This window comes from Vidua chalybeata, chromosome 1 (assembly GCF_026979565.1).
Source record: "Vidua chalybeata isolate OUT-0048 chromosome 1, bVidCha1 merged haplotype, whole genome shotgun sequence".
Classification (NCBI taxonomy): Eukaryota; Metazoa; Chordata; class Aves; order Passeriformes; family Viduidae; genus Vidua; species Vidua chalybeata.
Genome location: NC_071530.1, coordinates 151,432,645 through 151,460,230, shown reverse-complemented (window position 1 = coordinate 151,460,230; position 27,586 = coordinate 151,432,645). Strand labels below are relative to the sequence as shown.

Below are 27,586 nucleotides of genomic sequence, written 5' to 3'. Positions count from 1 at the left end.
ATTGTGGTCATTGTCTCGTCCTGTGGTGCCTCCCGACCTTCTGATTTTCTTCTCATCCCTGAGCTCTGCGGCTCCAGCATCTCCACCAGAGCTCTGAGTGCCACATCCAGGAGTTCCTTGGATGCCTCCAGGGATGGGGACTCCACCACCTCCCTGGGCAGCGCCTCCCAATGCCTGACCACCGTTTCTGTGAAAAAATTCTTCCTGATGTCCAACCTGAACCTTCCCTGGAGCAACTTGAGGCCTTTTCCTCTCATCCTGTCCCTTGTTCCCTGGGAGCAGAGCCCAAGCCACTCCTGGCTGTCCCCTCCTGTCAGGGAGTTTTGGAGAGCCAGAAGGTCCCCCCTGAGCCTCCTTTTCTCCAGGCTGAGCTCCTTTCCCAGCTCCCTCAGCCTGTCCTGGTGCTCCAGAACCTCTCCAGCTCCGTTCCCTTCTCTGGACACACTCCAGCCCCTCAATGTCTCTCTTGTCATGCTTTGTCCGGCAGCTTTGGGAAGGAGATGCTCCTTCTGCACTTCCTGCATGTCCAGAGGGGTTTCTCCTGGAATTTTATCCTATTTTGGGTGCAGTTGGAGCCACAGAGTGGAAACTTCTGGGTAAAAATAACAACCCCTCTTGTCTGCACATCTGTCCCCACCTCCACTTCCAGCATCCTTGGGAATCCCTTCCTTGCTGTTGTTGGAGCCACACGACCTCACCCAGGGCCAGCAGCTCCCTGGATTCACAATTCCTACCGCTTGGAACTGTGTCTCCCAGCAATCCATTTTTCTCACCTTTTCCTCAGACATCCTCCAAAGCAACAGCAGGGTAATCGTGGAATATCCTGAGTTGGAAGGGATCCGCAAAGATCGTCAAAGTCCAACTCCTGGTCCTGCACAGGACAAACCCAACAATCCCACCCTCTGCCTGAGAGCTTTTTCCAAGCACTTCTGGAACTCTGTCAGGCTTGGTGCTGGGACCACTTCCCTGGGGAGTTCCAGTGCTCAAAGGACCTCTGGATGAAGAACCTTTTCCTAAAATCCAGCCTAACCTTCCCTGGCACATCTCCAGTTGTTCCCTCAGGTCCCGGGCACCAGAGAGAAGAAATTGGTGCCTCTTCCTTCGCTTCCCCTCATGAAAAGCATTTGCAGCTTTTGGGTCGAGCTGCTGAGGAAGCTTGGGGAGGTTTACAGGGAAAACAGAGATTGCAGAGAGGCCAAATATTTGATAGAGAGGTTTCCAGAGGCCGCAGAGAAACGAGGGTAAAAAGAGGCTGGAAAAATAAACAATGACAAGACAACAGAGGTTTTTCATTGCCAGATGTGCTCTGAGTGCCTCTCCTTTCTCCTAAACAACACTTTCTGGAGGAATTTTGTGCTGGAAAAATCATGGGAGTGCTTTAACTCGAGTCAAAGCTCCCAAATCTGGAAAACATTCCTCAGCCAAGGGATGACACTCTGTGTTGTGCTTCCAACCCAAGCCTGGTAAACAACGGGGACAAAAGGGGCTTTGAGCTGTGCTGAGCAGGGCTGCCTCAGACTGGAGCCTGGGGCTGCTCAGGCTGGAGGATTTCTTTCCAAATCCTCCAGAACAGGGAATTCTCAGGGATGTCTCTCTCTTTTATTAATCAACTTCTGTTTTCCTTCACCCCCTTGTACCGTGTGAAGGAACCTTTTCCTCTTATTTACAGCACGATCTCTTCCCAACCCTCTTCAGGAATTTTTATTTCCCACCCTAAAGCAATTCAAACCCCCTCCCTTCCCTCAACCCAAAACTCTTAATTTACTCATCACACAATATTTCCTCATAAAAGCAAAACAAAGCAAAAAAAAAGGATTTGTGTGGTTCTTCTCCTGCGTGCCAGAATTTTTCCGATCTCTGAAAGCACTGAGGAATCCCAGTTGGACAGACTCTAATAATTAATATTTCATGGGGTTGGATTTATTCTTCCTGCAGTCGTGGAGACAGAGGCTCCCCCAGCCTGCAGGAAAACACAGTTGGGATTTTTTTTTTTTTTTTTCTGCTTTAAAGCAAAACTGGCTTTTTTTTTTTTGTTGGTTTTTTTGGGGTTTTTTTTGGGGTTTTTTTTGGTTTTTTTGCTTGATTTGCTGTGCCTTTGCTGCAGAAAAACCTCCTTGTATCCACGGATAATAGAAAGGAAAAAGAAATCATCCTTGGCATGTTGAAGAATAAAGGATTATTTTTTTACAACATTAAAGATAAAGTAAAAGAGAGGAGATTTAGATGGGATATTGGAAAGAAAATCTTTATTGGGAAGGGAGTGAGGCCCTGGAATGGAATTCCCAGGGAAACTGTGGCTGCCCCATCCCTAGAAGTGTCCAAGGCCAGGTTGGATGGGGGTTGGAGCAACCTGGGATTGTGGAAGGTGTTCCCATGGCAGGGGGTGGCACTGGATGATCTTGAAGGTCCCTTCCAACCCAAACCATTCCGTGATCCTATAATTCCCACTGCAGCTCAAGGATATGGAAATCCCTCCTCCCGTAATGCCAATCATCCCTGGCGGCAATTACTCCTCTCCAAGACATCTGAGATGCGCAGGAAGGAGAGGAGGGTGTGATTCCCAGCCACTAATTTTGGCCAGGAATTAGGGCCAGCCGGGACCACGGAGAGATGGGAGTCATTAACGCACGGATGAGGCTGCCCAGAAAATTACCCCGAGCTGCGTCGTGCAAGGCAACATCCACCCCTTGGATTGGGAAGGTGTTTGGAGGATCCTGAACAAAAAAGGGTTGTAAAAAACTTTTTATCCTTGCTCCAGACCGCCCTGAGCTTCTCTGACCCCATCCAAAGACTTGGTAAGGGGTGAAGATGCTCCAGAGGCTCATCCCAGTGTTATTGCAGGAATTTGGGGAGGGAATACCCAACCTGATACACATGGGGACAGAGGGGAGGGGGAGATATTGTCTTCCAAGGCATGGAAAAAGCTCCTTGGAGGAAGAATTCCCTGAGCATGGCACTGAAAGAGGCAGCACAGAGCAAACACAGAGCCCTTTCAGCGGCTGGAGCCGGCAGGATCACGTGGAACTGAGATGGAGCAACAATTCCAAATGGAATGATAAATGCCTGGCTGTGGATAATCATCAGTTTAAATACCTCAGGGACGTGCTGGATGGAGTTGTGACGTGGTTCCTTCGGGTCCAGCACAGCTGGCACCCTTCATCTCTGCTATCAGAGCCACCAGCGGCCAAATCCCGTGGAGAAATTGATCCCTGTGCCAATCCACGTGTGTGGCCGAGGCTGAGGAGTGCTGGGAGGGAGGGGGGGTGGAATGGGATAGAGCCATCAAACCTTTAAAAAAGAGGGAGAGGAATTCCCAAGGCAGGGATCCATGAGAGAGGGAGCATCAGATGGTGGCATGTGACCAGTGGCCACCCCACTGTCCCCCTGCCACCCCCACCATGAGATGAGTGTTGGGCCAGGCAGGAAAACCCCAAACCTGAGGCACAGCGACCCCAGAGCTGTTTCCTAACTCTTTGTAGGGTTCAGGGAAGGGGGTGAGGTCCTCGTTTGATTTTGGGATGCCAGAGTGACCGGCTGGGTCACAGAAACCAGGGAATATGGAGAGGGGAGAAGTGACCTGGCTGTCCCCAGCCAGGGGTGGACAAACACATCCCTGAGCTCATGACACTTTTCTGCTGGGATTTTGGGTGGAAAAGGTGCAGGAAATTCAGCTTTAGGGGAAACACTAGATTTTTGGGGAAACCAGGAGTTTTCCAAACCAAAGGCTGGAAGCTGAAATCTCTGGAGCTGTTTGGGTTCAAGATGGAATGAAAAAAAAAAAAAAGTGTTTTAAAAATTTTCATTCTCCTTTTATTTTTTTAAACTTTTGGAGTCATGAAACACATCATATTTCCAGCATTCCAAACTGAAATAACTTTTGGGGATTTGTGTCCTGGCCTTATCTAAATGCTGGATGCCTCAGTCTGTGTCTGCCCCACAACCTGCAGATTTTGGGATGACTCCCCCCTGCCAAGACAGCACCTGAGTGGCTCCATGGAGACCCCCAAATTTTTCCAGAGGCCCTGAGCAAGTGAACCCGAAGGATCAACCATTTCCATAATCCTTTTCCTAAATGAGTTGTTTTGAATCCCAGACTGAGTGAGGAAAATAAAACCAATTAAAAAAAAAAAAAAAAAAAGGTGGCGAAACTATAAAAAACCCACCCGCCTACGAGGTGGGATTTGATGAAAGTTGGATCTTTTCCCATAAAATTTCCATGCCTGGGGCACTAATGAATATTCTGAATTGCGGGAGGGCGGAGGGAGGGCGGAGGGGGACGACACGCAACAAAAAACCCACTTTTTTAGGAAATTCTGGCTGCTTTCCAGCACGAAGAGCCAGACAAAGCCCACGAGAGGGAGCTGCTGCCTCTGTCCACGGAATGCTCCAGCCCATGGAGAGCCGCTGATCCTGGAGCGATTTCCAGGGAAAAAAAAAAACGAGCAGCCGTGTGAGGGATGAGCCAGCTGGGCTGGAAGCAGCCCAGGGAAGGATCCGTCCAGGCTGTGGGTCCATCCTGCTGATTCCAACCGAGCAGGTCCTGGCCATTCTCCAGCGTCTGCTCTCTCCCATGCCGTCAGCAATCCGGGATGTGCCTTGCTTTGGACTCCGGGATAATTCTGGAGCACCCTGTGCTAGAACAGGGTGCTCCAGATTTCCATCCGAATCCCAAAGCCCTACAAGGTTTTAATCCAGAGCTTGGGCAGCTTGGAAGGGGGTGTGATCCTCTGTCCCGCTCTTGGGAATCCCCAAAATTGTCGGGATGGGCCTGGCAGCACGAAGGGAACTTTATTTTCTTGGCACCCATGACGTTTTGGGGAGTGAAGAGGGGATCAGATTGGACGGGGCTGTGCCTTTTTGCTCCATTCTGGGTGACTTTTCCTGATTTTCCTATCCATTCCCTCTTTGCAGTGACTCCTTGTGCTGCTTCCTGCCCCTCTAAATTCCACTGGCACCCTCCAGAAATGGTCACAGCCAAAACACGGGGCCAGCACTTGGCCTAATAATGGAAATTCCCCCTTTTCCCTCCTTTTCTCTGAGCTTTCACCCTGTATTCAACCTGATTCCTTCAGTACTTCCAGGGAAGTGGAGCAGGGAGGAAATTCTCCAAGTTTTTTTGGGAGAGGGTGGTCCAGGTGTGACTTCAAACCAAGCTTTCCCACCACTTCCCTGTGTCTGACCTCGGGAGAGTCACTTGGTGTCTGATTCATGTGATAAGAATGGAGATAACAATTCCAGGTGACCTTAGGATTCTTTGGATCTTGGCACCTTGGGAATGTTTCATCCAGGGATGACCTTAGAGCAGGATCTGGAGGGTCAGGGGTCCACCCACAGTGCCTGGGCCTCTCGCAGGCCCCTGCAGCTCCGTTCTGCTCCAACTGCGAGGAACGCTCCTCCTTCCCACAACCTGTCCTGGCAACGCTGGGGCTGCTCCCACGTCGCTCCCTCCTCCGGAAATTCTGTCCCTTGACTCACTGGAAAGCTTTTTTTGGGAGTTCTCTTAGGAGCCAGGCCTGCAGAAAGACGTCCCAGCCCTCCTCCCCGTCACAAAGGAGCTCGATGTAGACACAGAGGTGAAGATCAAAGTGTGGCCATTGCTCAGGGCCTTGGTCACTTGGCCACTGCCTGGTTTGGTGGCACCAGGGTGACAGGTCTCACATGGGTTGAGGTTGCCCAGCAGGTCTGGTGGGATCAAGGACCCCTTGTTCCACTTGGAGGGTCCTGATGGTGGAAGCAGAGGAGCTCTGAAACCAGGATTTGGTCCCTGGAATGTGTCGTGTCCTGATGGTGGAAACAGAGGAGCTCTGAGACCAGGATTTGGACCCTGGAATGTGTCATGTCCTGATGGTGGAAACAGAGGAGCTCTGAGACCAGGATTTGGTCCCTGGAGTGAGGTGGGTTCCAGGGTGGGATGCAGATCCCCTTGCCCTCAGAAAACCTTGGAAAGCTCCACTGATCTGCTTCCCCCTCCAGCAGCTGCCCGCTCCCAGCACTGTCACAGGACAGGACAGCAAGGAGGAGCTCAGGGATCAGCTCCACCATGGAAAATTGGGAAACCGGCTTGTCTGCTCCTCAGCCAGCTCCCAGCTGGATGTCAGCAGGGAGCAAGGGAGCTGGTGCTTTACCCCCTCCCCACAGCAGAAAAACTCCGGAGAATCCCAGAATGGTTTGTATTGGAAGGGACCTTAAAACTCATCCCGTTCCAACCCCCGCCATGGGCACCTCCCACTATTCCAGGCTGCTCCAGACCCCATCCAACCCGGCCTTGAACCCTTCAAGGGACGGGGAAGCCACAGCTTCTCTGGGAATTCCATCCCAGGGCCTCACCACCCTCATAGGGAGGAATTTCTTCCCCATATCTGATCTAAATCTCTCCACTTTTAATTTAAAAATGTTTCTCTTTTCCCTATGCTTAAAATTCAAAGCTTTTCCTGGACACGTGGTCCTTGCTGCAGGGTTGGATTATCTGCAGATGCTCTTCCCAAGGTTTGCTGCCTGCTCTGGGGCTGACAGGTTCAGAGGAAGCAGGGCTTGGTGGTTTTCTACATTTAACCACATTTCATTCCCCAAAATACCCCCAAGCCCCCAAGGTTTGGTGGCAGAAACACAGAGCTTCCCCCTGGATGCAGTCCTGCTTCCAAGGAAACCGGCAGGAGTGGTGCTCCACGTCTTCCCAGGCATTCCCAAAATGTTCTTTCTTCTTCTCTGCAGCAAGAGGGAGCTGGGTTGGAGGCTGTCCCATCAATGTCCCCAAAGATCGTGCCACCTCCCACCCCAAATCCTCCACCCTAAATTTGGCACTGCAGGAATGGAAAGAAGCAAACACGTGAAAGGTCCCGAGGTTAAATCCTACAGGGAGAGGCTCCATCCAGGCAGATAAACAGCACAGGGCAGGGGATGTCCCCCCTGCTGTGAGGACACGTGTCATGGCATGCTTGTGGCACCCTTTCCACCCACAAAACATCCAAATCCGTCTCCTGGGCACAGACTGGGAGGAGTTTCTTGGCACGGGAGTGTTGACGGGGGAAAAATGCCAAGTTTTTGACTGATTTAATGGTGTAGAAGCTGATTCACAGCTCTTCTTCATTATCAGAGTACTTTGTGAACCTGCCCAGGATCCCTGAGTGGCTGAGAAACCCAAAGGAAGCAATTCCTGAGGATTCCTGAGGATTGCTTGGATGGCGTGGTGCATCCTCCTCTTCTCTGGGCACGCTTCCCCAGGGGAATGAGATGGATCAGACGGGGTGGGCAGGAGCCATCCCACCATCAGGACCAGGTGGCAGTGAGGACAGAGGGGATGTCATGGCTGGATTTTGGCTGTGGAAGTGCCACCAGAGGCACTGCTCGGTGCTGTGGAGGAGAGGATATTCCCAGGATGTTGCTGTGAAAGCCATTCCCAGGGAAAAAGGGCAGGAGGCTTTTGGCCTCCAGGTGCTCAGCCAATCCCAACCCCAAATTTGTTTCTGTTGGCACTTCCTTCACCAATCTCCCTTTCAGCTTGAAGGGAAGTGGATTTTCTTCCACGTGGGGAGTCAGGGAGCAAAACATGGGCCTGATGCCAAGAAATGGCATTCCAGAATGTTGTTCCAGAAATGGAAGGATAAATTTCTGGAAATTTTCATGGATCTCTATCTCCACTGGAGATCCTCTTTCCTTCCTCTTCCCCTGCTCCTTGAGCAGTAATTGGGCTGCAAAGCAAAGCTGGAGGGAGGCTGAGGAACCACTCTCCCATGCCTGTGACTTTGGGAATGCCTCTCTTAGCTCAAGCTTGACTTTAAGGCTCGGGAGTTCTTCGCTGAAGCATTTTAAAGTCCCATTAAGACCTGGTTGCTCTTTTCCTGACAGTTTAATAATTTGGGGATGAGTCAAACCTGGGACACAATCAGCACAGGGCTGAGTTGTTCCTACTGTGCCCTTTCCTTGGCAAGCAGGTGATGCCTGCAAAGCCAGGGTGGATTTTGAACCCTTCTGTTGTTCCCTGGATCATGTGGGTGGATTTTGATTCCCATGCCCCTCCCAGGCTGCCATCCATGAGGTTTCCAAGCCCTTGTTTGTCCGCTGGGCTCGAAGGGGATCCTCTGCCAGTAGATGGATTTGATTTTGGCACTTGAGCTGCCCTCACCAAACCCCAGGGGTGGTGGGAAGAAGCCAAACCCATCTGGAATGTGCAGGGATGCACCTGAGCTGGACTAATTGCTTCCCTTCCTTCCGTCCCACCCTGACAAAACCATTCCCTGCCGTCCCAAAATAATAATCATTAAAAAAACCCAAACCTAAACAACAACACAGCCTTGAATTTTTGGCCAACCCTCCTGGGAAAATGCCCATCATCTCTTCCAGCGAAGGACATGATTGAGTTCTCAGATAGGACTGTTTGTTTCTGTGCCCTGGTGGCCACACCCGTGGAGTTGGGATGGTTCCAGCCAGGATTTTTCCTGGCTCCGGAGCTCCTCCGCCAGCGTGGGCTCTCCCTGGGGACAGCCTCACTGTCCTTGGCCGTGGCTGGGGAGGTTTCAGCAGGGCCATTACACAAGGTGTGACAAGTTTCTGGAAGTAACAAGGACCAGCCCAAGCTCTCGTTCTCACCACCCAACTGGGCTTTTGATGCTGTGGCAGTGGGAGTGGGGCAGGAGAGGAACCGGAGCGTCCGGATCTTGCCACACGTGGGCCGAGTTTTTCCACTCTTCGTTGAGTTTTTCTGCTCTCAGCTGGGATCTTCTTGTGGAAAAAAAACCCGACTCAGAGAGGTTAAAATAAATTAAGAATGGTGAGAGGGTGAGGGGGAATGGATTAAAACTGGAAAAGGGTGGATTTAGATGGGATATTGGGAAGGAATTCTTCCCTGGGAGGGTGGGGAGGCCCTGGCACGGGCTACCCAGAGCAGCTGTGGCTGCCCCATCCCTGGAAGTGTTCAAGGCCAGATTGGAGGGGGCTTGGAGCAACCTGGGATAGTGGAAGGTGTCTCTGCCCAAGGCATGGAGCTGGAATTCAATGATCTTTAAGTTCCCTTCCAATCCAAACAATTCTGTGATCCCATGAAGAGCAGACAGATTTTCTGTGGAGCTCATCCCACATTTTCCACAGATAAAAATGAAATTATTTCTCTCATTTGATTCCCAGCTCTCACACAACCTTGGAAATTCCAGCTCTTGTCTCCAGTGCAGAGGATCACTTCCACACCTGGAACAGCCATCATGGAAGACATGAGTCAAGAACCTGAAGCACATGAAAATGGGCAGACATGGAAAATGTTGGTTCTTGTGGAAGATGACCCAAAATGCAGCAGACCGAAGCTGTCTTGGAAGCCCTGCAGACACCGGGGGATGCCCTCAAAATGCCACCACAGCCGTGTCACACCAGCCCGGCAGGCTTCATTGACAGCTCCCTGAACCACCCCGGATCTTAAAGTTCAATTTAAAAACACACACAAAATAAACACAGACCCCCCCCCACAGTGCTCACAGAGGTGTTGTGAAGAAAAACACAGCAGGTGCCACCTACTTGTCTTCCTCAAACCCCGGCCAAAATATTCTGCAGCAAAGATTTTGGTCGTCTTTTTGTAAATATTTGTCCTGGCATGGCTGAGATTCCTTTCACGGGCCAAGATTTACAAAGAGGCATCAGAGCTTGTCAGGGCCTGTGGGATCACGTGGTGCTGGGGACGATCCCGTTTTAGCTCCTGCATGTTGACTCCTCGTGTTATGAAACAGGATCAGCAGGGCTGGACTTGGACAAGGGGAAATTCCCACTTTCAGTGCAGAAACAATGGCAGATGTGGGATTTGTCAGGGAGAGGGGTTATTTCTTCCCAAGTATGGTTGCAGCCAGTGGCCCCCTCCTTGAGGGGGACTGGAATTAATTGTTTTTTGGGAAATTCCAAGAGGATGCTGGATCTTTTCCCCTCTGTTTTCTTCTTTTGTTACTACTCGCCACCACCCTCCTCATTGCCCTTTTCCCCTCAGACCCCTGCAGGTCTCCAAAATTCCCATTCGGAGATGCCACTGCCGAACAACAAACCTGGCTCCAAGGAGGATGATTCACATCCATAACTCCCTTTTCCTCCACAAACTGGGTGGTTACATCCAAGTGGCTTCCAAGCAGCAGCCCCATGCCAGGGGAACTGTCGAGGTTGGGGTGTGCCCAAGCCATGTTGGTGGCCCCATGGCTTGGGTGGCGCTGGGGCCGGGCTGGTGCCCTGCTTGATGACAGAATCCGGATCTGGCCTTTCCATCAGGATTTTGCTGGGGGTGTGAATCATGGAGGTTGACTCCGAGCACGATGGTGCTGTTTGATGTCGCTCCAAGCTGATGGGGCTGAAATATCCCTGAGGATCTTGGAGGCTGAGGGAATGTGACGAAATGGCTTCGGTTCCCTGTTGGTTCCAAAGTGTTGGAACCCTGGTTCCTGCTGAGAATTTTAGATTTTCTGTGCTGACAGGCACAGAAATGGCTTCGGTTCCCTGTTGGTTCCAAAGTGTTGGAACCCTGGTTCCTGCTGAGAATTTTAGATTTTCTGTGCTGACAGGCACTGACCCCCGAGAGAATGCTGCATTTGACCTGAGGCCGTGGAGAAGGCTTCCAAAATTGAATGACAGAACTGGGATTATGGGCGTGTGGTTTGAATAGGAGTGTGTAATGTCACAGGGTGGAAAACTTAGAGTTTAAGGTTTTAGAATATAGTAATAAATATAAACAAGGTGGAAGTTTTAGGGTGGAGGCTGGTCCTTCTTTTTGCTTTATACATATTACTATATGCTTTTAAAATTTAAAATTCTCAGCAATCAGGGTTTCAACACCAAAGGACTCAAGTTCCTCAACTCTTGAGATCAACAAGGAGGCTCCTGGTGCAGATCACAGCTGCTGAGTTGGATGCCACAGAATCACGGAATGGTTTGGTTTGGAAGGGATCTTGAAAACCATCTCATTCCAACCCCAGCTGTGGGCAGGAATGTCTCCCACTACCTCATGGTGCTCCAAGCTCCCTCCAAGCTGGCCTTGAAGCCAGCCTTGATCACCTGGCATTTCATCCACACATGGTGGATTTGGGCTACTTCTGTCCATCCCAGCTGTAAGTTTGGTAGCCTCTGTCATCTGCTGTCAATCATCTAAAACTATTCCTCATACTTCTTACTTCAATACATCTTTCATAGTTCTAATTCTCTAAAATACCTAGTCTTATTTATAAAACCATCTTTTAAAACTTTCTTCTAACTCCATTTATCTCTCAACAATATCTATCGTATTCTATAACATTTCTAAATCAGCATCCTTTATTTTAAAGTTTAAGCACAAATACATACCGTATGACCCTTCTATTAAACCCTAAAAATTCTCTACAGATCTATTTCCCACAATCTGCCATGGGAATGACCTGAGGAGCTGTGTCTCCTGCTGTTTGGAGCCTGCCAGAACAGCTGTGCCAGATGTGCTTTGGGAAAGGGAGGAACAGAGCAGGCTGCCTGCAACAGGCCTGAGTGGAAAAGGCAAGATGTCACACTCGGCTTTTCCTTTTTTTTTCCGTGAGTTTCTGAACTCCCACAGCCTCCCACTTCTGCTTCTTCACCAAACCCTGTTGCCACTGCAGGTCCAGGTGAAGCAACCCAGCCTTCCCTGACCCTCCAAGGAAGGAGGAGAGGACACAACCAGACCAGCCTGGTGTTGTCTGGAGTCAGGCTGGACCTCTTGCACCATCTGCGTGACTCAGGGACACGGGGAGCACCATCCGTGTCCTCCACCCTCCCAGCTTATCCACGGCCCTCTCCTTCCCTCTTGGCTGCACTTCACAAGCCTGAGCTGAAACAGAGATTCCTCCCTGCACCACTGAGGGGGGCTGAGATTGGAGCCACCCTCCAGAGAGAAAAAAAGGGAGGAAATGTTGACATTGAAACATCCCTGGACCTGGCTCCATCCCATCCCTCCATCCCGGGTTGAAACCACACTTTGTCTGGCTCCAGTTACACAAAAAGGCCTGGCCTTGCACAAAGCATTCCCAAAGTCTGGCACAAACACCCTCTGTGGCTGCCAAGCCCCAAGTGGGTGAAGGTTTCTTTTTCCTTAAAACTTCCAGGCCCTGTTAACTGTTTAATTCCCCTTGTGACACCCACTGGGTGACACCCAGCGGGTGACACCCACCTGGCCCAGTTTCTGCTGCAAGGCTCACCCTGCTGCCCTCTCCTCACCCCGCTTTTTTCATGTCCCTGGGAAATGATTTTAACACCTCCCTGCCGTGTTCTCCTGGCACCATCTGCACTCCCACTCCCTCAGTTGTCTTTGCCCTGGATTTTCTTCCAGCTCTCTTCACCCCTTGCTTGGAAAAAAAAACCCTGGATTTTGCTTCCAAAGGCACCGTTCCCTCCAGTGTCATGGTGCTGGTTGGAGCCCAGAGCCCTTGCAGTGGCCCTGGGCGTGACTGCAATGCCAACAGGGCCCAAGAATAGCAGGGATTTGGGACCTGGCCAGAGCCTGGGATGCCTCCCAAAGCCTTGGCAGCCTCCCCCAGGGACACAGGGATAGGGGTCAGGTGATGCCCTGGATGCTTTCCCCATCCAGGTCGCACAGGAGCCCCCAGTGGTTGGTTAAACTGGGATTTGGGGAATCCTGCAGCTTCCCAGCCCCTTGCAGGGCTGTTTCTAGCACCTGAACAGGGTCTGGACATAAGAAAATGTACATTTTCCACACAGGAGGGACTTCCCTCCCATCCCATCTTATTCCTTTCCCTCACTCTGCCTGTCCTTAATTATTCCCCCCCAAGCTTTGTGTGTTTGCCTTGAATTATTTTGCTTTGCACCAATATTTCTCTGCTCCCTCCTTCTCTCTTTCCACTTCTGTCTGAAATATTAATCTTGTTTATTATTATTATTATTATTATTAACCTCTCCTCTTTCCAATCTATTTAAAAGCTTTCTCACATTCCCACTTCCCACAGCCCATTTCTCACTTGACGGTTTTTCTATTCAGCTGCACTTTGTTTTAACAGCCTCATTTATTTACTGCTCATTTATTTGTTTTAATTCCAAAGCTTTTCTTCTTTCTTGTTGTGGGCTGTGTTCAAGCCTTGTTCCCTCTTCCCGCTGAGAAGCTGCATTTTTCTGCTCGATTGGCTCCGAGATGAGCTGGATTTGGGGTGATAATTCATTTTCATTTTGGGATTTTTTGATGGGATAAAAGGGAAGGAAGCCTCATTTTCCATTTTTCCAGCTGACTGAGACAACCCTGGTGTTATACATTAAACAAACATGTGGATTAATACCTGTTTTTTTCCCTCCCTGCTCCAGCAGATCCTGTTTCCTGCCTGATGTTTTTCATGCCTGTATTTATAAAGAATCTTGCTCAGAGAGAATGTTTTTTTCTCCAGATTATTTCTGAAATATTGTTGCTGCATTATCTGTCACGTGGGCCTTTCACATCCTCGCTAAAAGATGAAATAGTTCAAGATTCCTGCTCAAGGTCAGACCAGAGAACAGAATGGAAAACTTGGAAAACTGGGGGCTCATCCCCTCCACCCTCTGGACACTGAGACAGAATCACTGAGGGTTGAAGCTGCTGCAGGAAAAAAAAAGGAGGAATTGGGCAAAGGAAAAATGATTAAAAACAAACAACTCCTAACAGGGGTTGGGAATGGGTCCAGCTTCCCAGGATTTTGCCTGAGCAGGACAGGAGTTGGCCTCACTGATCCTTTTAGGTCCCTCCCGACTCAAGGCATCCCGTGATTCTGTGATTAATTTTGGGGAAAACAAAGAGCACCTGGATGTTCTTTCTTCTGTTTCCACATCACTTGAGACCTTAAAAACCTTGACCCTGACCTCCCCCTGGTCATTTCTCTCTCCAAAGGGTCCTGCCCAAGACTTTTTGACCAGGATTTCTTTCATTTCTCAGTCATTTTCGCTCCCATTTTGTAGATTTTTAAATCCTGCAGGTGCCTCCATGCACTTTGTGCCTCTCCTGCAGCCTGAGTCATTTGGCTTTTCTGCACCCTGAGTCAAGAGGTGGTGTGGGAGCAGAAGGAGGGAGCCCAGAAAGAGTGGAAAGGTCATGGGGGACTGGAAAAACCTGACAGAATCCGGAGCTGGTCTCCAGGGAGCAACAAACATTGTCACCTAGAAACCCTGGATGGTTCTGGAGAACAGAAGAACAAAACAAAAGCATCAAACCCCCATCCCTGCCTGGACTGCTGGAGCCTCTGAGTGACATTTCCAGGCCTAAACAGTGGGATCAGGGGTGGTCCAGGCATAAATAGTGGGATAAGGGGTGGAACAAGAGGATCTTTAAGGTCCCTTTCAGCCCAAACCTTTCCATGATTCCACGATTGTAGGAATGCTGCTGCTTCCTGCTTAAAGCATTTTGTACAAGGGAGATAATTCTGAATGGCTCTGCACAATCCAAAAATCTTTCCTTGCCTCCTCTCTCACTTCCCAGAGACATTAAGCTCCCATTCCATGGCAGTGAGAAAGGATGGAGGGTGCCAGCAAGCAAGGTGTCACCCCAGCCATCCCCTGACTCACTCCAGGTTTTGTGGCTCAGCCCAAAAAGGGACTCCCGTGTTTGGATCAGCTCAATTACTCCCCAGAGCAGCAATGCAGACAGGAGCAGGCCTTGGAAAAAAAGATTTGATGAGACGGAGAGGTAAAAAAAAACCCCATCGCTATCTTCAGCCTTGTAATAGGTCCCTACGCACAAACACACCCAGCACTGATCACATCTTGGGTGCTGCCACTGCCCAAACCTCAAATTATTGCAATCAAAGGAAGCCAGGGACAAGGCAGGGCTGGTATAAAACCTCCCTGGGGTGCATCTTCCCGCACTGCTCCAGCTCCGAGGGCACGAGGACCAACCATGAAGGCTTTTCTGGTGGCCCTGCTGGCTGCAGTCCTGTGTGCCCAGCAAGGTAAGGAGGCTGGGAGAGCCAGAGGAGAGGAAAAACAAATGAGGGGCAAAAGGGTTTGGCAGCTTTTGTTGCAGCTGCTGAGGTCTTGGCGGGGTATTTTTGGTGTCAGCCACGGCGAGAAATATTTTGTGTGGTTGAGTGCTCGCTCCTGGGTGGGTTCTCTGTGACCCAGAGGAGATGAATTCTGGTTTCTCACACCCTCAGATATCCAGCTCAAACCACTCAGCAAACCATCCAGCTGAAGACACGACCTGAAAAATGCTGACAGGACTCAAGCAGGGCTCAGAGTTTTTGCCTTTGGTTTGATTTTCGTTCCTGAATGAAACTCGAGGAGCTGTTGTGGACGAAAGCGTGGCTGGTCTTGGCACCACATCTCCTGCCAGCATTTCACTTTGTTCCCCACAACTCCAATTAGGTAATGAGGCTGCTGGCAGGTATTTGAAAGCCTCAGAGCTCTTTGCTCCTAAATTGGAAGAGCTGTTAAGTGCCTGGGAGTGTGTTTGGAATAGGACGCACACAACGCTCTGCTCTTTCTTGTCCTCTTTAAAAGGAGGCACAGCCGTACCTGGATAATTGTGGGGGACTATCCAGTTGGGAAATCTTGGCTCTGGGCACGGATTTGCCAGCCCGAGGAGCACAATTTGCACCGTTAAGGTCGTTTCTGGCTGCATCTGCAAAACTCCAGCTAATGGAAGGGTGGAGGGCAGACGCAGGAAAGGCGTTAGAGCAGATCTAATGGCTCGAGCTGTTATTGTTTCCTGGCTGGAAGGGATTTTCCTTGGATCACTTAGGGAGCATCAGCGCTTTCAGCTGCTCTCAGGCACGTGCTGAGGACTCGGCTCCATCTGCGGCAGGAAATGGTTTGGGAAATTTGGCAGAAAAGCAGATCAGGGAGAGCTCCGGGGTCTGTAAATTGCAATAATCCTCGCCAGGTCTGGGTTTTGCTTTGCCCGCAGAAGGACAGGAGCCTCCAGCTCGGGCTGGGGAACCTCCAGAGGAGAGGTGGGAGGTTGAAAATTCCCAAGTGATGGAGAAATAGTGAGAGATGAAGAGGAGAGCTTAAATCCAGTTTGCAACAAGGCTGATTTTACCTCCTGCTACAGAGAGCCCCTGAGCTTCCAACACCTGGCACTGGCAAAGAGCAGAGAAATCAGCAAATGATAAAATAATTTGGATTGGAAAGGACCTTAAAGATCATCCAGTTCCACCTCCTGGAACTGGGGGTTCCACACCTTCCACTGTCCCAGGTTGTTCCAAACCCTGTCCAACTTTCCCTGAAGCATCTGGGAAGGTTTCAGAGCAAGCCAGTCCTGTGCTGAGACACCCAGAGCTCCCCAGATCACAGAGGGGAGGCCTTTTTTCCTCCTCCTTTGGGACAGTTAGAGACCAAAAGGGCTTTCACTTCTCTTTTAAATCTGCTTCTGGAATCATTTAACCAAGTGTCATGGGCAGACTCAACCTCAGATGAGAGCTTGAATCGAGAACAAACTTTGAAGGGCCACTGGGAGGGGTTTCCTTGCTAAAAACAAGTCTAAGTTTGATTGGAAGGGGTGTTCTGTGGAAAAAAAAAAAAAAATAGCCTTCCTGGGCTGAGAAAGTCAGGAAAAGCAGAACCAGGGAAATCTCAGCCTCATGGAGACCCCTCGCTGGTTTGCAATTTTTGTTCACCTTCAACCAAGAGCTCTTCACCGCTGGTGACAATGGAGCAGGATTTCCTCGGAGCAGCCCAGCTGCCTCTGTCACCCCTGCCCCAAAATGAGGAGCATTCCTTGGAATTTCGGGCAGGAGGGAAACAATTTCCACCAATTGTGAATCCACCTCTGGGGAGCGAGAAGGCACATCTGTGTTCTAGTGGCCAGCCTGGAAGTTTGACTCCATTTACTTCAGTTGTGCCCAATAATATCCCACTTTTTTTCTGGCTCTGGGATAGACCTGGCTCAGCACTGAGGAAAAAACATCATGGAGAACACCCTGTTCCAGGTGCTGATAGGAATAATCCATCCATTGTCCAGGGCAGCCTCTCCCAGGGAACTGCCTTTACTCAATTTGGCTCCCAGGGGTGTCACTAGGCATTAATTAGTTCATGTCCGGGTAGGGTTTTGCAGATGTTGGGTGAAAATATTTAAAACTGACCTCTAGAAATGGGCTGGTTCCTCGTCTCCTTGCCAGGACTTTGCTTTTGAAGGTTGGTTTTCAACAAGGCCAACGTGGATCCTGGGGAGAAAAAAAAAAAATCACCTGAAAATGCTGCTCAGGCTGAAAAATGGAAATTTAACCCCTTAAAATTTCCAGTCCAGAAAGAAAACTTGGTTTGCTTTCTACATTTGTTTTCTCAGCTCCATTAATCAACCCTAAACTTATTTCACTTGCTGGGAAAAGTTGTTCACACCAGACTTTCCCCCTTGTATTTTCCAAGGCTTTTGGCACTTTTTTTTTTCCCCAGGAGGGAATTTTCCCAGGAGGGAATTTCTGGGAATCACTAATCTGTGTTGTGGGTGTTTTTTGCAGCTTCCTCCCTATTTTGCTACGTCTGTGACAACGAACATTCCAACTGGAACTGCCTGAAAACCTACAAGTGTGAGGATCATGAGAAATACTGCACGACCACATACAGCACTGCCGGATTTGGTGAGTCCCAGAAAATGGGATTTTTTTTTTTTTTTTTTCTTCTAGAGGTGTTGGTGGGCAACTTTTTAAAAGGGAATTGATGGAAATCGGTGGTTTTGTTGGAAAGAAGTTATGATTTTGAGGTTGAAGTGTCTCAGTGTGATGAGTGCGAATACCTCAGTGGTGCTTTGAGGCAGAAGGGACCTTCAGGATCATCTTGTTCCAGGGACACCTCCCACTAGACCAGGTTGCTCCAACCTGGCCTTTGGCACTTCCAGGGATGGGCCAGCCACAGATTCTTTGGAAAACCTGTGCCAGGGCCTCACCACTGTGTGGAAGGGCTGGCTGGAACACCCAAATTTCAGGAGCAGCCTCTGTTGTTTGATCTGAGAAGTTGTGGGATGGAGAACAGAAAAGGGTTGGGTGCCAATAGCACGGTTCTTAAAAATGCATTGGAATTGGAATGCATTGAAAAAATGCATTGGGAATGCATTGGGATTGCTGTCCTACAGGAACCACTACAGGAGTCATTAAGGTTGGGGAAGACCTCTGAGGTCTCTAAGCCAACCTTTGACTGGCCACCACCTGGGCAACCAGATCAGAGATTTTGGCTGGTGTGGATTTCAATCAAGGACTTCCCAGTGTCCCACATTTGATCCAGGACTTGTGGATTCACACCCAGCCCTGTCAAACCCCGTGAGAGCTTTTATTGCGGTGTGGAAAATTAAGGAAATTGCAAATCCCTCTCCTCTGGTCAGCTCTTCCAACAGAATGCTAAATCCCAGCTCTCCTTTCTCACCCCTTCTCCACCCAGGCAAGGACATGGGACACCGCATCACCAAGAAATGCTCTGTGGACTGTCCCGAGACCAACGTGAATTTCGGGGTGGCCGCTTACTCCACCAAGTGCTGCAGCACCTCCCTGTGCAACTTCAGCGGCGCCAACAGCATCCGGATCAACTACGCCGTGGTCCTGCTGGGAATCGCGGGAAGTTTGATCTGTGTGCTCAGGGTGGGATTGTGAGCAGGGCTGGCAGAAGATTGTGACCACCCGAGAAGCCACAAGGTATTCCCCAAGTGAGAAACCTCAGCCGAGTGTTTCCAGCAGCGACCCGGCTGTATTCCAAGACATTGCTTCAGATCCCAACACGACACCTATTTCCCCCCCCATGTTGTTTTGTACTAATTTTCCCCTGGAAAAGCTCTTTTGATAGCACGCGTGTGATGGTTGTCAGACAAAATAAAGATTTGTGTTATTCTAGAGTGTGTTTGTTGTATCCGCACCAGGACCAGCCCGAGAAATCAGCTCGGCTTCACATTGAATTCCTCTTTTTAGCACTTGGGAGCCTTCTCCAGGGTGCCTTTCCTAACTTTCTTCCATCCAGCAGCTCCAGACACTCCACAGAGCCAGACGGTCTCCCAGATCCCTCTGAGATAAGGAAAGGTCAGAGATGTTTGTGTTGTTCCCATTGCAAACACCAGCGGGAATTGTCTTGTAGATGCTGAGACAGGACCAGGAATTTGGTCCTGTGGGAAGTTCTCCTGGGATGTCTGCAAGGTGGGTTGCTCCAGCTTTTAAAACAGGTAAAGGTCCCACCCCAAATGCTGGAGATGCCCAAGGTAAGGAAAACGCTGCTGGAATCTGTCCTCATGGAAAGGAGAGCCCTGTGCCAGCTGGGAGAAGCTGCTGAGTGATTGCTCCTGATTTTCCTGTGAGAAATGGGCAGGAAGAGCCTGGAAGAGGTGATGGTGTCTGAGCTGATTGGGGAGGTCTCTGCTCCATCCCTTTCCAGGGTTTCTGCTGCATTTCCAGGCTTGAGGATGGTTGGGATGGGATAGAGATCCCCTTCAGCTCTTGGAGGAGCGGAACTACAGCTAAAATAGGCAAATAAAATAATCTTGGAGCTGGAGAGTGTGGAAAAGTGCAGCACTGAATTTTGGGAGGGTCTTTATAGCAGCACATGGAAAAAAGGCCTCCAGCCCTGTTTTATTTGAGGGGAATCTGGTGCTGGATTTGAGGGGAATCTTGCTCCAGATTTGAGAGGAATCCTGCACTGGGTTTGAGGGGAATCTTGTGCTGGATTTAAGAGGAATCTTGTGCTGGATTTGAGGGGAATCTGGTGCTGTATTTGAGGGGAATCTTGTGCTGGATTTGAAGAGAATCTTGGTCCAGATTTGAGAGGAATCCTGCATTGGATTTGAGTGGAATCTTGTGCTGGATTTGAGGAGAATTTTGGTCCAGATTTGAGAGGAATCCTGCATTGGATTTGAGTGGAATCCTGCACTGGGTTTGAGGGCAATCTTGTGCTGGATTTGAGGGGAATCCTACTCCAGCAGCACTGCAAATTCCATGTGTTTCCGTGCAACGGTGAAGTGCTGGGTGAAGGTTGTAAAAATGGGATTAGGTTTAGTCATCCTATAAAGATTTAATTTCTGGTCAGGAAGGGTGTTCTGGAATTTATTTCAGTGGGATAACTGAAAGTGGAATTGTTGTAGAATTTCTGAGGGGACTATTTCCCCGGAAACTTGGGGCTTTGCATTTTTTTAAATCACTTTTCCCATTGCTTTATGTTAATCACAATCTGTGATTTCTGAGATGCTTCTCAAAGCTTTCGGCCAACTTGAAGTTCCACATTTAGTAACAACATCTGAATTTCACAGCTACTTTTGCATTTCAGCACTTGTTTGATGAAAACTGCATTCCCCCCCCCCAAAATATACAATTGTTTGCCCTTCTCATGTGATGACTTCAACCAGGTTTAGAACAAGATAAGCAAAACATTCTCCTCCTTTCCTTCTCCACTCCACTGTGCCAAGGGAAATAAATTTTTCCACCTCACCTTCCACTTTCACCTCCAGTTAAATCCCTTGTTACTCTTTACAAAACTGTCCTGAATTTCATGAATTCCAAACTCTTGTAAACTGGGCTTTTAACTTCTCCTTTGCCTCAGTTCTTCTCGTCTCCTTCCTGCCCTCATGGGCTCCTTTCATTCTGTCACCTGGCCCTGGCAGGGACAAAATATCAGAGGGCCATATGGACCAGCTGGAAGATTTCAGGAGCATCTCGAGGAAAATGTGTCAGGAATCCTGCAATAAAGCCTTGAAGAAATCCATTCTGTCCTTCTCCAAATCTCAGCAGCTTGCAGGAGACAGGAGATATTTTAGGGTTTGGCATGGATGAGATTTTGAGGGAAGGGGGAAGAAAAAAAAAGCAGTGCCTGAGCTGCTATTTCTGAACCTGTCAGGGGATGCTGCTGGAGATAAATCCCAACGTGGGCTGGCTCTGGAATGGAACAACATCTTGGGACTGGAGCCCTCCAGATAGGCCCCAATAAACACGGATTTACCACTAAAAACTCATTAAATCTATTCTGGCTTGGGGGAAATAAAATATTTTGCAATATTTTGCGCTGGCATGGAGGGAGCTTTGTTTTCCTCCTGCTGGGTGCCTTCAGGAGGCCGACGGAGCCAAACCTCACCCTTCCTCGGAGCTTTCCTGGCTAATTGCCACCTCTGCTCCAAATTAGTTCCGTGCTCTGCCTATTGGGAAAGCCAAAATTCCCTTACTCATGCAAGCTTCCAGAGGGACAATGTTTATAAGTCCAGCTTGGAGGTGCTGGAAAAACTGACATCACTTCAGGAACCCGGCGTGTTTTCCTGGTGAGAGAAGGGCTGGAGGTGGGACACGCTGGAAGCTGAAAATACTCCATGGGAGATGGGAATCTGAGCGAGTTGGAGAGAAGGAGAAAGGGGATAAAGCAGACAGAGAGCAGCAAGGGCGCTGGCAGGGGATTTGGGGCAGCTCCTGCAGCTCCGAGGGTCACGGGAGAGGATCCAGCTCGACTTTTCCTGGGATTGTGCCTCCGTTCTGCGACTCGAGGGCAGAAAGGCAACAGTGGGAGGGAAAAACAACAACAATCCCCAAGAAGGTGGGAAAGGTTCTGATTTTATTCATGGAGATTGGGTGAAACATGATTTAAAGGAAAAAAAAAAAAAAAAAAAGAGGAATAAAGAGCACAATCTGGGAATCCAGTGGAATAATCCTGTTTAGCATTCCACAAAATTTCTTTTTCTGAAGACTTAATGAGTTAAGATTATTGATCAGGCAACCCCTCCTTCTCCATGCTTTAATTGGTTCGTGTTTTTCTCCCTGACATTTTTTTTTTTAATGAATTTGTGAAAAAATTCCCAGCTTGTTCAATGCCATGGGAGTGGGTGTTATTTCTATTTTTTAAACTTAAATGGCCATTTTCCTTTGCTCTGTGGAATTTATTTTTTAATAAGATAACATTTTCTCCTCATAAAAAATATCTCAGAAATATCTCTGATTTTGAACTTAAAAAGGAGACAGAAAATGATGCCTGGTCCCCTATGAAAAACAGTGGAAGGATTCTGCTCCTCTGATCTCACTGCCTTGACAATCCTGGGAGACACTTGGGAGAAGTTTCCATCCGAAATTCAATTTTAAATTTAAACTCCCTCCATTTCCATGTGTGCAAGGACACGATCTTGGAGGATGCAGCCTGCTCTGAGACCTGGAAAAGAAAACCTTATTCTTTTGCAGGGAAAATTGCTTTGTTTTTGTGTTTTGCTTTTCCCCCACTTCTCCAGAATTAGAAACAGTTGCAGAGTTCACGTCAGCTGGAGCAGCTGCGTTGTGAAACAAGGAGGAAAAGGAGAAGTTGTGGGTAAAAACACACCCCCCCTCCTTATTTCCAAAAAAACGCCCTTCTCCATACAAGCCCGGACACGCTGCTCCCAATTATCCAGCATCTGACACAGCAGCCTCTGGTTATTATCTCCGGATCAAAGCAAGCACTGCAGAGGTATAAAACCTGCCCTGCACGAGTCCTGCTTATCTTGGAGGCTCCCAGACCTCTAAAGGATGAAGCTTTTCCTCCTGGTCGTGCTCGGCGTCGCCCTGTGCACGGAGAGTGGTGAGTCCCGAAAGGACTGGGGGACCATCCCAAAACTGGGGCATGGCTTTGGTATTCCAGGGTTTTGCAGTGTGGATGGTGAAGCTGAAGGGTCAGGAAGGAGTTATTCCAGGAGAAGGGGACAGGGGGTTTTAACCCCACCTGAAGCTGGAGGGGTGATGAGGAGTGGGGGGTGAGATTCCCACCTCAGATGATTCCCGCAGACCCAGCCCAGCCCCTGGGATGGCTCAGTGGCAGCTGAAAGCCCTTGGGGCAGCTCCATGGGAATAGGGATATCCATGAGGGATATCCAGGGCAATATGTGCAGTAAATCTCTTGATTTGACACCAAAGCCTGATTTATTTACTTATTTGTTTTTAATTGGTTGCACCTCAAACCATCATTTCCTAAATTGACAGAGGTGGTTGAGCCACAAGAAGGTGAAATTCTGGCTCCCAACTCTTCCCTGTCGCTTCCAGGTGCAACTTTGCTGATCAAAGAATCCCTGAGGTTGGAAAAGACCTCTAAGATTGTGGAATCTGATCTGTTAGGAAAAATTCCATCATGGAAAGGGTGGTCGAGCATCCAGTCTGCCCAGGGAAGAAGTGGGATCACATCCATGGGAGTGTTCAGAAAATCCGTGGATGTGGTGCTCAGAGCCAGGGTTTAGTGCTGAGCCTGGACTCAATCTTGGAGGTCTTTCCCAGCCTTAACGATTCCATGATTCCCAGCAGATCCCAGGCTTGGGATGGAGACGCAGAGTCCCATTCTCGTTCTGATAATTGTCTGGGGGATTTTTTGGGAGAGCACTGGGAAGCCGCACCTCAGTTTTCCTGGCTGGACTCTGCCAAAGACCACACCTTGTGCTCTGGGTCAGGCAGGGAACAGGAGGTGCAGCCTGGAATATCCCTCTGTTTTAGGGGAATGGTTGATTTCCTCAGCTCGGGGGGCTTTTGCCTCTTTGCAAACTGAATTTTTCCCTGCAGGATTTGACCTGTAAATTCCTGGCCATTCTGGTCCTGGATGAACAGATCTTTTTGGCTCCCACTTAATCTGAGGAGGAAAATATTCCTATTGATGGATCTCACAGGCTTGAAACTTGGAATTGTGCTCAAGCTGAGGATGTTAAGGCAAATACAAGGATCTTTTCCTGCGGCTTTATTCCCTTTTTTTTTAAATATCAAGGAATTAAGACAGCAAATTCCTTGAGGAATGTTTCTCTTCAGTTAGAGCAGAGGTCTTGGTGAGTGTGGAGACATCCAAAGGCAGCCTGGATTAAATCAAGGTTTGCATCTGGGAGAAATAAAATTCCCTTCCCCTCTCAGCCCTCGCTGCAACTGAGACCTCAAGAAATGAAATAGAATTAAAGTGTTTTTCTGTAGCTTGCCCAAAATTGTCCTCCCTGACTTCAGGGTGTGCCAGTTTAGGAGCCAATCCCGGAGTTCTGGATTAATTGGTGAGTCAGAAATCTCTGGAGCAGAGAGAGAGGTTGAAAAATGCATCCTTGGGTGGCGCTTCCCCCTTCCTCTGCCAAGGAGGCTCCCAGGGCAACCGGAGTCTGAAATTAGGAGCTTTGGGAGGTTGGGATGAAACAGGATTTGGGCATGTAATCAGCTCCACTGTTTCCTGCACTGATTCAGGAAGTTTTTCTGGGAATGGGCTTGGATTAAAGATGCTGCATTTATTAAGGATTAAAGTGAGCTCTGCGTCTGGAAAATCCAGTCTGGGGACTGAGTGCTTCTGTGAGCAAAGGGTGGTTCCCAGTGGGAACCAGTGGGGTGGAGGTGAAATATCCCATATTATGTTCCATATAATAGACTTTTGCATGAGAAAAGAGAATGAAACCAAACACTTTGGACAGGGACTATCTAAACGAGGGTCCCAGACTTGAAAAAAAAAAAAAAAAATTTGGGCCTGAAAGGTCAGGGCAATATTGAAGGCAAGAGCCAGGCAGGACAAATGGAGCTTCTGGAGATGGGAATGACCATGATAGGAAGTAAAGTGAAAAAGTCTGGATACGAAGTCAAAAGAGAGCCAAGTGCCAAGTCTGAGGTTGTTGGAATGACCATGGGAATAGTGGGAAGCGGGATCTGAGTTGTCTGGTGGCCTCAGCTCGGTGCCAGTGAGTGAGGGACAGCAGAGGAAGAGTAGGGAACGTGAGGTCTGCGGACCACAAGAGGAAAGGCCATGGAAAAGAAGGGGACGTTGGCTGGAGTGGGAGAAGAAGGCAGAATTTCCACACAGGCAGAGGAAGAATAGAGAGCTAAAAGCAAAACAGTGATCCTGCAGTCACGGACTGAGCTGGAGCCAGATCTGGGCTAGCAGGACACTCAAGGAGCCTGTTTGGGCCAGAAGGACTTGTCCAAGGTCAAACCAGGGCAGTGGCGAGGTTGGGACATCGCTGACAAAGGCACGAAGAGACCTGGGCAAGGGCGAGGAGTGAGGAAAGATGAAGAGCAAGGAAGGCAAAGCTAAAGGACAAAGCTGCTGCAAGAATTAGCTGGGCATTAACTGCCAGTAGCCAGGGATATTCCTGAAACGAGGATGAGTTTAATCCCTGGAGGGTGACATTGCAGCCAGATAAACAGATGAGCAGGAAATTCCCCTTATCATGCAAAGAATCCTTCCCCAAGGATCTCTTTGCTCTCAATGATGCTTCAGCCTCGAGTGCCAGCTGTTCTCATTCACTGATTTCAGCAAAGCACTTTGCAGATGCAGAGTGTTCCAGATGTGCACATTTTGTGGAGTGAGGAAGTTGTTTCCCATGGGTGGCTGGAAAAAGGAATCTGCTGCAGCCAAGGCAGGGATTTGCTGAGCCCGGACTTCCACAGATCCAAGATTTTCCTCCTGGCACAGGAGAGCTCTGAAAATCAACCCAAATCATAGAAAGGTTTGGGTTGGAAGGGATCTTAAAATTCATCTCGTTTTAGTGTTTGGTATTCAGAGCAAGTCCTGGACAGTTGCTGCCTTTGAATGTTTGTCTTCTTGTCTTTTTTTAAATTTTTTTTTGGGGGGGGGGGTGTTGGGTGTTTGTTTGTTTATTTGTTTGTTTGTTTTTTGCACAGCACATGTCCACACCCCATTTAAGACACAGTTTAGACAGTGACAGAAATCCTAGCTCAAATTTTTCTAGGGTTTTGCCGGATGGCCTAAGTGAAAGAACCATTCTGATGCCCGCGTAGAATAAATGATAGAATCCTGGAATGGTTTGGGTTGGAAGGAACCTCAAAGATCATCCAGTTCCACCCCCCTGCCATGGGCAGGGACACCTTCCACTATCCCAGGCTGCTCCAAGCCTCATCCAGCCTGACCTTGAACACTTCCAGGGATGGGCCAGCCACAGATTCCCTGGTCCAGTGTCTCCATACAAGAACCAGTGGCCAGAAACTGAGGCTTGGAGGGGCCAGGTTGGAAAGAAAACCCAAAAGCTTCACACTACAAGTGGTGGGAGACTGGGCTGCTCTTCCCAAAAACACAGTGGAGATGCCAGATGTTTTAATGGATCCAAGGAAGAGTCAACCAAACATCCTGAGGGTTCCTAAATGAGCAAACCACAGCTGTGGCAGCAATTTGAGCTTAGTCTGGCTCCTGGAGAGTCCTTGGGAACAAGTTTAGCCCATGCAGGAATTTTTTGCCTGTGGCCACTGGGTTTGACAGATCCTCCATCCATCCACCCCCAGTTTTGTGCTCCTAAGGATATTCCCAGAGGTGCCTGAAGGATGTTTTTGTGCTTCTTCTGCAGCTTTCTCCCTGACCTGCTTCTCGTGCAAAGATGCAACTTCCAACATCCATTGTCTCAGCACCACCAAATGCTCTGAGAACGAGAAGTATTGTCTGACAACCTACACCACCTCAGGAACCGGTGAGTGTGGAGCTTTCCCAAGGCCCTGAGGACAAGGTGGGGCTCAGGTGGGGCTGACAGGTCATCCTCCTCCCACCAGGAGGTACAGTGGAGGAATTAATGAGGATTTTAGCATGCAGAGGACAAATCCTGGGAAGGCGGGAACTTGGCCTGGGTCTGTTGCAACATATTGTAAAAATACTTCTGATTAAACTCAATTAAAATTAAATACTGCTGATTGAACACTCTCAGGACAGGGAGATGCTGGAATAAAAATATTTTTTTTTATTATCCCTGCACAAACTCCTTGTCTCAAGTTCATGCCCATGAAGTGGTGGAAATGGAAAGTGCCGGGTGCTGTGGAAGGAGCAATCCCAAGGCACGATGCCAAAGTCTTGCAATCTCACATTGTACAAATAAGTCCCAAATTCTTGCCCTCAGCTGGCCCTGAAACCAGCAAAGGACTTGTAAGGCCTGGAGAGGGTGTCCATAGGTCACACATACACAAACAATGATGGAATGTGATGAAACTCAAGGGAAAACCCAACGGCATCGAGGGCAGAATAACAAATTCCCCACGGGATTGCACAGCCAGGCTACGACTTATGACTGAAACCTAAAAAAAAAAAAAAAAAGGGAAAAAAAAAAAAAAAAGATTGAGATGGAAACCTAAACTTTTCCTGCTGTTTTTTTTCTCCCTCCCACTCCAGGCAGTGACCGGAGCCAGCGAATCACCAAGAAATGTTCTGCGTTTTGCCCAACAATTGACCTGAACATCGGCATAGCTGGAGTCGCCACCAGCTGCTGCGAGACCTCCTTGTGCAACATCAGTGGGGCCAGCAGCGTGAAAACCAGTTCCACCATCCTCACCCTGGGGGTCCTGGCCAGTCTCGCCTGCATCCTCAGGATGGGTTTTTGAGGGGTTTTGGGGGAAAATGAGCTGCTTGGCTTTGCATGGCATGGTTCGAGCTGCGGTCCATCAGGTGGGAATGCTGCCCCGTGCCTCCTGCCTGGAAGGTCACCTCCCATCAGGAGGTATTTTTTTGCTCTTTCCGCGCTCTGATGACAACACAAAGTGATGTTTTGGGAGAGAAAGGGGTAAAATGGAGCCCTGCACGTGCAGAATGGCCCCATGTGGCCACCATCTCTCCTACTCCTGGCATTTATAACTCCATGCATTTTTTGCCTTTCATTTTATCCCCGCCATTCTCTCGTGCCAATTTTTTTTTTCCCATTTCCCACCCTGTATCATTTTGCTCTGAGAAAGCCTTTAATATTCCAGTTGTTAAACAGAAACTGGGCACAATAAAGTGTTATTTTATTCAATTGTGTGGCTGTGTG

At 49.0% G+C, this 27,586-nt stretch overlaps 2 protein-coding genes and 1 long non-coding RNA gene across 5 annotated transcripts; 2 read left to right on the top strand and 1 right to left on the bottom strand.

The window, feature by feature from the left end:
- Positions 1-13,007: 13,007 nt before the first annotated feature.
- Positions 13,008-14,011, bottom strand: LOC128798575 (uncharacterized). The gene is made up of 3 exons (XR_008434457.1): positions 13,742-14,011; positions 13,248-13,305; positions 13,008-13,110 (listed from the first exon to the last, which is right to left on the bottom strand). It is a non-coding gene; the product is annotated as an uncharacterized LOC128798575 (long non-coding RNA).
- A 144-nt stretch (positions 14,012-14,155) lies between these two features.
- LOC128792062 (lymphocyte antigen 6E-like) lies at positions 14,156-18,749 on the top strand. Of its 3 annotated transcripts, none has more exons than XM_053950168.1 (4): positions 14,156-14,620; positions 14,808-14,882; positions 17,391-17,510; positions 18,304-18,749. In XM_053950168.1, the coding sequence occupies exons 1-4, from the start codon at positions 14,362-14,364 to the stop codon at positions 18,510-18,512; spliced, it is 663 nt and encodes a 220-aa protein (XP_053806143.1). In that variant the 5' UTR covers positions 14,156-14,361; the 3' UTR covers positions 18,513-18,749. The 3 variants fall into 3 exon arrangements, with proteins under 3 accessions (XP_053806143.1, XP_053806134.1, XP_053806150.1); XM_053950159.1 differs by having other exon boundaries at positions 14,742-14,882; XM_053950175.1 differs by lacking the exon at positions 14,808-14,882.
- A 2,562-nt stretch (positions 18,750-21,311) lies between these two features.
- LOC128789977 (lymphocyte antigen 6E-like) lies at positions 21,312-27,571 on the top strand. Its single transcript, XM_053946364.1, has 4 exons — positions 21,312-21,417; positions 22,100-22,425; positions 26,147-26,266; positions 26,956-27,571. Exons 2-4 carry the CDS (start codon positions 22,374-22,376, stop codon positions 27,162-27,164), a joined length of 381 nt encoding a protein of 126 aa, XP_053802339.1. The 5' UTR covers positions 21,312-21,417; positions 22,100-22,373; the 3' UTR covers positions 27,165-27,571.
- The last annotated feature ends 15 nt before the right edge of the window (positions 27,572-27,586 follow it).

Excerpts from the sequence above, each read along its gene's own strand:
- LOC128792062 (XM_053950159.1), top strand. The coding sequence starts at position 14,362 with ATGGCTCTGCACAATCCAAAAATCTTTCCTTGCCTCCTCTCTCACTTC. Across the intron at positions 14,621-14,741 it reads AGATTTGATGAGACGGAGAG|GAAGCCAGGGACAAGGCAGG; the intron begins GTAAAAAAAAAC and ends TTGCAATCAAAG. Across the intron at positions 17,511-18,303 it reads ATACAGCACTGCCGGATTTG|GCAAGGACATGGGACACCGC; the intron begins GTGAGTCCCAGA and ends TTCTCCACCCAG.
- LOC128789977 (XM_053946364.1), top strand. The coding sequence starts at position 22,374 with ATGAAGCTTTTCCTCCTGGTCGTGCTCGGCGTCGCCCTGTGCACGGAG. Across the intron at positions 22,426-26,146 it reads CGCCCTGTGCACGGAGAGTG|CTTTCTCCCTGACCTGCTTC; the intron begins GTGAGTCCCGAA and ends CTTCTTCTGCAG. Across the intron at positions 26,267-26,955 it reads CTACACCACCTCAGGAACCG|GCAGTGACCGGAGCCAGCGA; the intron begins GTGAGTGTGGAG and ends CTCCCACTCCAG.